This window comes from Solea solea, chromosome 3, assembly GCF_958295425.1.
Source record: "Solea solea chromosome 3, fSolSol10.1, whole genome shotgun sequence".
Classification (NCBI taxonomy): domain Eukaryota; kingdom Metazoa; phylum Chordata; class Actinopteri; order Pleuronectiformes; family Soleidae; genus Solea; species Solea solea.
Window position 1 is genome coordinate 5,526,918 of NC_081136.1, and position 12,297 is coordinate 5,539,214.

Here is a 12,297-nt window from a genome sequence, read left to right on the forward strand (position 1 = left end):
ACCAAAGCAGTTTGGTTTTTTTAAAGTTACGCTGTACAAAACAAATTAATTTGTCAGATTCTCCTTAAAAACAAAAACAAAACACGGTGACTTAACTTAAACAGAACTTTAACAAACCTAAACCGCCTTTAGAAATGCAGGTTTAATAGGGAAAATAACAAGGGAAATACACATCTATGACACTACAGCTGTTGGACGGGCTGCAATTTGCACTTAGGCCACCAGGGGGACAAATCGGATTCAGATTTTCTCCGGAAACAGTGCCACTGCGTTCTTTACTCCATCTAAAAAAGAAGAATGTCTGAGATATGAATCACTCAATCAGCTTTTTTTTTTTTTTTAAAACTGCTTCCATTCTTTCCCGCCACGTTATACCGTACCATGTCCAGATCTTTTGAAACCTTTGATCGTTTCGTAGACACAAGTGTCGCCTGGAAGAAAAGGAAAATCGAGACATGACTGAGGCTGCACTTTGAACCGACAAAAAGCTTTGACAACCTTGTGTGAGCGCTCCATCCATCCGTCCTCTACCACTTTATCCCCCACATGAGGATCACAGGAAACCCGGAGAACCTGGAGAACTTGCAAAGTCCAGAAACTGCAGAAAGACCCTTGTTTTCCGACTGGTTCGCGAACGCGGGTTTGCAAGAACTCCATTTGAGCGATATAGAGTTTGAGCTTTGGCTAGCACCTGTGTTGGTATAATAAGTCTTGGTTGCCACTTGGAAAGTTGAACGTTTCTCAACTTCTACTTTGCACTATGACAGGTAAGTGATGTAACGCCTTCAGCGTGTGCGTGGTGTTTGCAGTGAGAAGTCAATCAAAGAAATAATAAAATTAGGGGTACGATTGTGAGTGTGAGTGGACGTGCTGTGGATGATTTCTTAGTCCAAGAACTAACAGTGATATTGGAACAAGAAATGAAGAAAGCTGACCTTCAAGGAGAGAGGAATATATGTGCTGCTGGGTTGGATTGACCGGTTGGTCCTGCTCAGTGCTGCACCTGAAACGTCGAGGATCACTATACATTACAGTGTCAGCATCAGAAATAGTATGGCATGTGCGGTCAAAATGAGCAGAGAGTAACTTGCACCAACCTGTTCCTGCTTGTATCTGTGAAGAAAAACACATTTGTCATTATGGGTTGTGTCTACTGCAACATGGCTACGATCAGATTACCAGCTACGTTGTTCAGACGAACCTTTGACAGTCAAGATAAATGCATAAACGGAAGTAGTGACTCAAATCTGACGTCAGTGTCCACACAGTCCTGAGGAAAAACGTCAGATCTGAATCACATCAACGCAAAACCTCAGTTTGGTAATCCGACCATAGCCTATGTTTAACTTGTCTTCAGTGTCATGATTTTCCAAAAACATTTCTGTTACTTTAACGTAATATTCTCACCGGGGAACCTTAGGAGGCGATACAGCAACATCAGGAGGACCATCAGTACAACTCCAGAGACTAACCCAGCAAACAGTGCTGCAACTACTGAGGACGTCTCAGGGTTGGGCCCTGTGGAAACCATGTAGTTAAAATGATCATATGCACATTGATATTGATATTTAATGTGATGTAAAATCATGTACATCCACCAGGAACTGTACACAATTTATATGTAATGTATATGGTTAGATTTTACATTATACGCACTGTTCGTGGTGAGGTTGATGGTGTTCCCAAACTCTCCTGCTAGGGACAAAGTTAAGCCAAGTTTAATGTTAAGAAGGGTGAAGTATCTATCTATCTATCAGACTGTCTGTTTGTCTATCCAGCCGTCCATCCATTCATTCCATACATTGTTTCCGGGCGTGTCTCCGCCTGTGAATAAAGGTCAAAGCCAAAAACAAACTAACCTTGAGCCCAGGTCCGTTTACTCAACTCAGAGTAATACATGGGTTCTCCTCTTCCAGCTCGACACACGTATGACGTGGTGTTTGACGTCGGCATGTCAACGACGTAGGAATTTTCTTCATTTCCATTTCCAGGCATCATATTGTATTGAATTTCATATCTTCCATGTTGAAGAACCTCATACCAGTAGAACCTCCATCCCGCAGATGGATATTCCATCTGACAGGTTAGCATAATTGGTGCTCCAGCACTCTGCCATATTGGAGCCACAGTGAGGACTGGTATTGGCACATCTATTGGAAAGACATACATCGATTTTTTATCACACTCTCGACCTTCAAAAGCAAAGGTGGAATCGACGATCTAACCACACCCCCATTGGGACGTCCTACAGGCGTGCCAGAGGAGAAAACAAACAGTGCTGTGGTTGTAGCCGTTGTAGTGCAACTCCACGTTAGCTTCTCCCACTAACCGGGTTAGTTAGTTAACTCAAGGCAGCCCGTGGACAAGTGGAAAGGGGACTTGGCTTGTAACTGGAGGGTTGCTGGTACAAATCCCCACCCGGCCAAAAGGGCTGGGGTACCTCTGAGCAAGCTACCCAACCCCCATTGCTCCCCGGGCGCTACTCAGTGTGGCAGCCCACTGCTCCTAATTCTAGGATGGGTCAAATGCAGAGGAATAATTTCCCTAAGGGGATTAAAAAAATAACCCTAAGCTTCTGCCAATTATAGTAACCAAGGCAACTGTTGAACACATCGACCAAACTTGAACCCCCTCCCTCTTCACTGAAAGCACCAGTGTGGAGATGTTTTGTCTCAAAATGGCTGACCCATCTGTGCTCAAACACAGAAAAAAAGATGGAGAATCAAATTGAATGGAGAATTTGGAGACTCATGACACCCCTACTGTCTATCTACCTGTCTATGTGCTTGTACGGCTGTAGCACAGCACAACAAAGGCCTGATATAAAATGCACTGCATCTTACAGTTGTGTATCTCCAGTTTGAAAGGATCACTCCACTCTGTTGTAAAACCTTTGCTCTGGCCTCTGCACTTGTAGAATCCACTGTGGGACGCTTCTGCCTCCATGGGGTAACTGTCCGAATCTGGAGGTGACACTGAGCTGCTTGTTTGCCAGGAGTACGTCCACTCTGCGTCCCCGCCACCCTGAATCACACACGTCAGTGTGATCATCTCTTGTTCGTATAACTTTGGCCACTCTGGTGTCAGGGTCACGACGGGCGTCTGTGCCAGTGCTTCTACTGGAGTAGAAGCAAGAGAAAAACGGATTTAAAAATGCATGGAAATGTTGATTAATCAGAATATGAAATACTCTATTAGGGCCATACTCTATTAGAGTGTTAGGGCCATGTATGAAGAAAACATTTTCTTTTGCCATGACGAGACTTCAAAAAAGTTACACTAACACACCAAGAGCACAAAAATGTCTTCATAAAAAATTAAGTTATAAAAATTGGATTTTTTTTATTATTGTTTTAAACCAACATCAGTCTGTTCCATATATATATCAAATATTAATTATTTTTTAAAAAAAAACAACCTTTAACCCTTAGATTGATGCACCTTCTTTTTATGGTCTAAAAAACAGAATGCATTAATTATTTTCAATATACTTCATGCAAACTGGATTATGTCTGGTTTGATCATTGCAGCCTGGTATATGTGAAAGATTAGCAGAAGCAGTTTATATGCAGTATTTCTTTATATATATATATATATATATGTGTGTATATTTCATGCAATACTCACGGTTAACACAGATAGAGCACCAAAATGTGCTCATAAAAAGGGAAGCTATAAAAATTGTATAAATTATTATTAAATTAATATCAGTCCTCATCATACATATCAAATATTAATGAATTTTTTTAAATGTTTTTAACCCTTAAAGTTTTTTTTCTTCCAGAAGTTTTTGTCAAGATGCATCAAAAATAGTGATTTGAATGGGTTTCAACAAGGACATTTTTGTGCGTAGGCGTGTTAGTGTGAGTATTGCATGAAAAAAGTTGAGAACACTGAAAAATGCACATACATGGGCATATATATATTTTGGAAATTAAAAGCCGAAAACACAAAAAAGTCTAGGTGTGTTTTAGGGCTAATCTCAACATGTCAAGTTTAAACTAAGTTCGAATAAAGGTGGACACAGGGAGAACCTGCAAAACTCCACACAGAAAAGATCCTAGAGCGGGAATTGAACCCAGCATCTTCTTGCTGTAAGGCACCAGTGCTAAGCACTACGACACTGTGACATTTCTTGTTGTAGGTGGTCACAATTTGCGAGTGATTCATTTAATTCTGCATTTCAGAATTATAATAAGAAAAACAAATAAAATCTACATACGAATCATCGTCAACCAAACCTCGTCTTTTCTATAACTGCTGGCCGAAATCATGTCAGAAGGTCAAAGATCACATATAAGTAAATGGCGTCATGGTTTTGTTGTTGTAAACTAACATTAATGCTAGACAACTTTCCTTCATCTGAACCATTTAAAAGCAAGTAAAAGTTGATGTTAACACTCACGGCATGAGCCCAGCACACACAGCAAAATGTGTCTCATCCTGGCCAAAGACTGAAACTTGCAGCACGTACAGAAACACTGACCTGACAACACATTTCATATCAGCGAGGATCTGACTTAACCTCCCCTCCTTTCCTCCCCTCGTGCTATATTTTTCTAACAGCGCTCTCAAGGACATAGGCAGCGGATATAAGGTTAAAAAGAGATCATGTCATACTTTATTGGTTATCAGTTACTCATTGGAACTCAAGTTCCTTCCTGCTGATATGATCATCCTGATCATATCACCAGGAAGGAACTTGAGTTTGAAATCACCGTGCTAGCCTATAGACTATAAAATAAATATGAGCTATAAAAATGAAGGCAGGCATGCACATTGTTGGTGCAGTCAATGTTTTGAAGATGTATTTACAAACCAAAAAAATAATAATAATAATAATTAAAAACATGTGCACAAAACCTAAACACCTAAAATTCAAATTGTATTCAATAATCAAGCAAAAACTGTTTTGTTATTTGCTGCAGCTGTAAAAGAGACACACACAATCATTTATAGATAAAAACAAGAGGAAGCGACTCTGTTTCACGGTGTTTTCCATCACGACGTGCATCTGCTCATGAACCTGGAACAAAATCAAAATGAAATAAAACCAATGGTGAGAAAACAAACAGAGTTGACAAAAAAACAATATGACAGTAATTACAGAAAACTATAAAAAAAATGTTATATGTATATTATACCAGATACTTTGAAGGGATATGTGTTTTTGGGAAAGTTACATACATACATACATACATACATACATACATACATACATGCATGCATACATGCATGCTTGCATACATGCATACACATATGCATACATACCTATGGTTGGAAGTGGATTCATATTCATATAGTCACACCGCCCCCTCGGATGATTGTGTTGCCCTGTTAAGAAAATCATATATTCACCTTTTAAGTCTCAAAATGTCCGTCTTTTTTGCTTATTTTAACCATAAAAAGGGCCAGAAAATGTCCTGTGACTAAATGCTTTTGCCCATTTTTCCAGAATAACTTTCAATATCTGGCAGTTTTTTTTTTTTGTTTTTACTATTCACTGCATGTTAAAATGGTGTACTAACAATTTAAAATGAAGAAAAAACACTGTAGTTATACACGAACATCAGATTTCTCCAATGTCCAAAAACTGTGCAGGTGTTTTTCCAACTCTCTTCCTGAAATTACCGCAACAATCACATCGGCTTTGACGTGCAACTTCTCAGCTTTCAGAAACTGCTGGAATTTTTCCGACAGCACAAACCGTTGCGTAACTATAGCGATACGTTTCTCCTGCGATGCGCTCGGTGTTAAAGGGTTAAAAACACACACTTTCTTTTTGATCCACAAAAAGGAATTATTGATTGCTCTAAAAACGAATCAGAGGTGGAACTCTACCTTCTCTGGTGTTTTCAGAGCGTCGGAGTGAGTCGTAGACACAAACCTCTCCTACACATCGGTGAGAAACGGTCAGAAACTGAGAGCGGAACGACAACAACAACAACAACAACAACAACAACACGTGAGGATTTGACACGAAAACATTGTACTGAAAACTGACCTTGGAGGAGCACCGAATAGAGATGCTGTTGGTTTTCTTCATGGTTGGCTGTTGGCTGGTCTGTGGCAGTGCTGGGGTCCTCCCTCCTGCAAAGTGCATTTCAACAGTAGCGCGTTTTAGTCGTAAACCGTCGACTGCATGACACGTAGAATTGAAAGTGCAGGTCGGTGTGATGCTGCTGCAAACCTGTTACAGCACAGACCTGTGAAAGAACAGAGGAATGTTTGTGTTAAATCCGCCGATGAATAACATTAGGCATATATTAACTGGATATAGTTGCACTGTATTCCTCAGAATGCACTGACTTGTTGGTTTTAGGTCGCAACGATACTGCAGCAGCAGCAGCAGCAGAATAATCAGCAATGTTCCACAAATCAGTAAAATGATGGGGAATGACAAGCTTTCCTTCACGTTCTCTGCAAATGTAAAAGAACACACTGCACTGACCCTCAGTCAGTGCGTTTATGTGCAGGTTAAAAGCCTGATTGTAGTCGGTCTAAGACAACAATTCAGTTTTCTTAACCCTTTGACACCGAGCGTATTGCACAAGCGCAATTTGCATCACCGTAGTTACGCAACGGTTTGTGCCGTCGGACAAATTCCAGCGGTTTCCGAAAGCTGAGAAGTGGCACGTCAAAGCCAACGAGTGGTTATTACGGTAATTTCACTCGCGCTGTTGCAGGAAGTCTGCGAAATCAGCGTCTTTGTCACCAGAAGGAGAGAGTTGGAAGAAAAAAAACGCCTGGACATAGGTTTCCATTTTGAGACAAAAACTCAAACAAATGTGATTTCACATTTGTTAAACTGTTCATATTTCAGAGATACAGCGCCACCTACGGAGGCGGAGTCAGATGTATGCGGCCAATATCTCCTCCGCGTGCATTCTCGGACTCTGCCGGTCTTAGTTATTAAACTGTGCACGTGCAACACACTGAGAACCCGATATTGCATCAATTAAAGGGCGGCGACGTGAAAAAGAGAAACACGAACCCTTCACCGACATCCAGCTCTGCGCTGACACGGATCCCTTGTGCCGACACTTGTAGAAACCTTCGTCTGACTTCGACACTGCTGGGATTTTCAGCTCACGGGAATCACTTTGGATGAGTTTGTCGTTGCGATAGAAAGCCACGGCGGAGGAGGGAGTGTTTCCTGTGTTTGATGTGCAGCGAAGAGTCACAGAATCTCCCTGGGACACAGGATGGGCAGGGCTTACCAGGATAATGTCACAGTATTCATCTGTAAAACAGACATCGCACATTTAGAAACATCTTAACGTCACGAGTATTGGAGGAAATCTCTTGGGGAGAGTGGTTTTTTTATTGGACTTTTTGTTGAGACCAATAGAGCTCTGATCGCTAAACTCGGTACCAAAAGAACGCCGTTTTGGCAGGAAGTCAAATCCAAGAGCATTTTAGCTGAGTCGTGTTATGGGAGAAGAATATTTGTGACACAGTTGGAGAATTATGTCTTTGAAATATAGCTTGACAGCACAAACGTGGTGTCAACAGATAATCGAGCTTGAGATATTGGTGTCGGACACAAAAAGTGCTATCGTGCCATCCCTTATCTTCACCAGCTGTTGTCCACAGTAGGATGAGGGACAGTTTATCAGGAAATTGAAGATGTCGGAACACTCCAGTTTCCATACTTGTGAAAAGCACCAGGGGGCAGTATGAGGGTCAGCTATATTAAGGCTGTCAAGTTCTGCTATGTTATATCATACTGCCACTGCAAATACAGCCCTTTGACTTAGAAATAGCTTGTAAATGTGGTTATTTATCGCAAGCAAAGAAATTCTGTCATGTAAGCAATGTTTCCTTAAGATGAGTCTCCCTCGACATGATCCGGCCGACTATAAGAATGTATACCTTAGAACAGGGGTGTCAAACATACGGCCCGGGGGGAAGAACCGGCCCGCCAGAGGGTCCAATCCGGCCCACAGGATGAATTTGTTAAAATTTCACACTAATCTAAACGTAATGTCAAATGCTCCAGATACCCGTGACTAAATGTTTGTGCCTTTATAGATCCAGTGTGCTGTGTAAATAGTAAATTTAGGCATGATATTGTTGAAATTGCACTTATATTTCTCAAGAAATTTCATGTTTTGTAAAATTAAATGTAAAACAAAGGAGAAAAAACTAAGGAGTTCTTGTTGTTCATAGGTTATTATTCTATTATTTTACTATTTTTACTGGTCCGGCCCCCTTGAGATCAAATTGTGATGAATGTGGCCCCTGAACAAAAATGAGTTTGACACCCCTGCCTTAGAACCAAGGTAGTGAAACTGAGTCCCACGACACCTGAGACCTGACACCCTTTATCAGCTCATCATAAAGTCATACCCGAAACAGTGATGTTGACTGCATTGCTGAACTCTCCCGATGCCGACTCACACCAGTGCACTGCACTTCCACGCCGTAACTGTAGCGTGGTACATATGGCTCCTCTCATTGTCCTCGCAGAACAATCGTGTAGGGTGCTTTCCGGAGATGTCCTCACCCTCCACTGATCAGAGTTTCCTTGACAGATCAGTATGACCTCCTCATAGCGAAAGTGCTGCACACTGTTGATCGCCATTGTTAAAGACACTGCTGACTGAACATCTAGGGGGAAGAAATGACAATTTTTTGTAACATATTCCTAAGTTTCCAAATTGAAGGTACGCACTGAAAAGTGGCTAAAGTTTATTGAGTGGTTGTCTGCTCGGCCTTCATCTGAAAAACAGGCTCTGTGAAACCAAAACCTAGCGTTTATCCTGCTGATTGACTAGGTTTTTCGAGACTTACACACTAACACAACGTTGCTGCTGCCTCCGTCTGCCTTGGCATTACATGAATCACTTGAACACAGCATTACAGGCAGTGGAGTCAGCCCCCAATCTCCCTAACCATCACAATGACTCCGAAGCTGTACAACTCGGGTAAAAATCAGCTATAAAGGTCACACACTACAGCTTTAACTAGTCAACGTGAATGGGAAAGACAGCGGTAAGTAAAGAGAGAGTGGTTCTCTAACGGCCAATAACGTAATAACGGCCAACAACGTAATAATTTAAATGTAATAAAACCAATAACGTAATAAATTGCCAATGTAATAAAGTTGTTGAGCCAATAACGTAATAACTTATTACGTTATTGGCTGGTTATTACGTTATTGGCCTTGCATAAAGGCCATAAAATAAAAAAATCCTTTGATAATGTAATAACTGAGCCAATAATGTAATAACTGAGGTATTACTTTATTTTATTTTCAATTTCTGGAGAGAAAGTGCCACAATTAGCCTTAATATTGCATCTTGCAACAGATATCCGACCTTATAGATACCCCTCCACCCTCAAACCCCCCTCCACAGGAGGCCTAAAGGAGCAATTAGGAATCATTTTGGATTTATCTGTCACTCTTAGGGTTCCATTATAGTACCCTGTGTATCCAACTCTGTAACCATACAGACGCTTTGACGGGGTGGTACGTTGCAGTTTTCAGTATGGTATTGCAATTCACCGCCAGAGCGCTAGTGGCTGCGGGAATGAGTCGTTAACTGATCAATCGTTTTATTGGCCGTTTTTACATTATTGGCCGTTATTACGTTATCAAAGCCAACGAGAACAACATTCTCACCTCCAGACCAGACAAACTTTACTTCACTGTACTGGGTGAAATACACTGGGTTTGCTCTTCCAGCTTTGCACATGTATCCCACTGTGTTTGTCTGTCCATGGATAATGAAGACATTCTGTTTGGTCCCGTTGGTGCTGCCAGGCAGATGCTCGTACACGTAGCTGCTGCCATACACTTGGGGAACAGCCTTGTACCAGTAGAACTTCCAGCCTGTAGATGGAAATGGGACCATGCAGGTCAGAGTCACCGAGGCTCCAGGACTCAGCCACGATGGTGTCACGTTGAGGACGGCCTGAGTTTGACCCTCTGGCAAGGGATTTCCTTTGGACAAAGATTTATTTATTTTTATTTAAATGTACAACTCGCACAACTCAATCAGTAAGTTAGTCAACTTCACCAGTAAATACTGAATCAGTAAATCATTGAACTTTCAGAGCCCACTGAACCCTTCAAGGTTCAGTGTTTAACCTTTAACTCACCTGTTTTCTCAACCACTACTTCATTGCTTACGTCTGTGAAGAACACCGGGGTTCCTCTTCCTCCCCTGCAACTGTACGCGCCTTCTTCAGTTACGACGGCGTGCTGTCTGTCCATTACTCTCTCAGTGTGGGAGTAGGGGTCAACTCTGGATAAATAGTACGTCCAGCCAGTGGAATTGGACACATCACAGGCGAGTTTCTTCCCCCCGCTCACCGATTCTGATGTTAGAGTGGCCTGGGGTTTCTTTTCTGTAGGTTTAAACAAACATCTGATATTATTTACATCCCAGATGTAAATATCTACATCAGAGGTGAACAGATTGAGACTGTCAGCGAGTTCAAATATTTTGGTGTGCTACTTGATCCAAATTTGAGTTTCAAGAAACATATCAAAAAGATGACAAAAACTATCAAATACAACTTGGCTAACTTCAGGCAGATTAGATCCTCCCTATCCACAGAGGTTGCAAAAATATTTCTGCATGCTCTTATTTTATCTCACATCTCCTATTGTATCACTTGTTGGGGGCAGGCTAGTCAAACAACAATCGGGCCCTGTATAAACAGGGACTGAAAATATTTGACAAAAAGACACTTAGGTACCATCACTGTGACATACTACACAGGCACAATCTTCTATCTTTTGAAAATTTCAGATTTTTGTCAAACGTATGCACAGTCTACAAAATCCTAAAAGGCTTGGCTCCCATCTGTCTGCAAAGGTTTGTTTGTTACCGTGGCTCTGTAAGGTCCACTAGAACAGCATCTGTACATAGCTGCACTGTTCCCTTTCGCTACTCAGCATTTGGACAGGCAGCCTTTTCTGTTAAAGCTGTCACACAATGGAACACCATTCCAGATAATATAAAAAAACTGACCTGCTTGGTGGGTTTAAAGCTAAAATAAAAAAAAAAGCCCTAAAACTCTCACAACAATGCACCCACTAATTTGCCAGTGGCTATTTGTGTGAGTGTATGTATGTGTGTGTGTGTGTGTGTGTGTGTGCGCACCTGTGAGGGGCACTTCCTACATTGCTGTATGTTCTTACTTGTTGTGTAATGTTTTATCTGTGCTGTATTTATTTGTCCTTCTACATGACATTACCTGCTGAGTGATATTTGATGTTTAATCTGTGTTGTATTTATCTTTAGGTAGGGACTGCAGATGTAAATTAGCCCAGGGCTAACTCTGGTGTAATGCGTCAAATGGTGACATTTATGTTTTTAGTTGCACATGGTCCCTTTCAAATAAAATCACATCAAATCAAAATCAAAATTTCAGGGGTAGTTTTTCTTTTAAAACAAACCGACTGGGCTTTATAGAAGATATTCAAAAATGATTTTTGCTAAGTCATTCAATTTTTATACCAATTTGTTTTCTTAAATTTGTCCTCGCAATCTCAATATTAAATGTAAAATCGTACTTATCCTTTTCACGCAATATTAACTTTTTTTGTGTGTATAATGATTTTTAATAATGCTGCAATTGTGTAAATAAACCTCTCATCTCATCGTGTTGTAATTTTAAGTTATATTATGTGTATTTAAATGTGTCTGGTATCACATCGTACGGTATCATCTCATTGTAGTTCACCTCATTTTATCTCATCTTCAGCAATCTATTTCTCATGTTGTATCTCATCTCCTACCATCTTAATCAGTTAGTCATCTTCTATATTGTACCTTGAGTAATAAATGTGTCTAACTTACGAATCACTTTCAGTTTAAAGGGCAAGCTCCACTGTGTTGAGTATTTCTCTCTACACCAGTATGGTCCACTGTCAGACTGTGTGACCCTGCTGAGAACATATTGTCTCTGCATGGACTGAAATCTTTTCCTGGGATTTTCCCTGGGTGTCCTCCATTCCACTTCCAACTCCCATTCAGGGTCTCCATTATCTTCTTCGATATTGCACGCGAGTATGACGGTCTCGCCACTGAAGGTCTCAGACCACATGGTCGTCACTGTGGTCCGAGGGTAATCTGTGGACACCAATAATACCCAGTGAGAATACATCACATACAATATATTTAAATGTGGTATTAACATCAAGATCTGATTGTTATCCATTTATGGTACTTACAGAAAACGCATTTTAATGCCAGATGTGAAGCTGGCCAAAGAGTATACAGATAAACATACCTACCTACCTACCTAACTAAGCTGGTTCTTTCTTTAGCTTTCTAGTTA

The 12,297-nt window shown here is 40.9% G+C and overlaps 1 protein-coding gene across 1 annotated transcript; it reads right to left on the minus strand.

Moving 5' to 3' along the window:
• Window positions 1–2: 2 nt before the first annotated feature.
• Window positions 3–12,063, minus strand: LOC131455914 (uncharacterized). Its single transcript, XM_058623789.1, has 18 exons — window positions 11,817–12,063; window positions 10,108–10,356; window positions 9,629–9,949; window positions 8,353–8,613; window positions 6,995–7,243; window positions 6,310–6,420; window positions 6,140–6,206; window positions 6,005–6,090; window positions 5,842–5,892; window positions 4,406–4,501; window positions 2,844–3,119; window positions 1,860–2,150; window positions 1,657–1,695; window positions 1,408–1,518; window positions 1,098–1,113; window positions 936–1,003; window positions 381–431; window positions 3–284 (listed from the first exon to the last, which is right to left on the minus strand). The coding sequence occupies exons 1-18, from the start codon at window positions 12,061–12,063 to the stop codon at window positions 241–243; spliced, it is 2,634 nt and encodes an 877-aa protein (XP_058479772.1). The 3' UTR covers window positions 3–240.
• Between the last annotated feature and the right edge of the window lie 234 nt (window positions 12,064–12,297).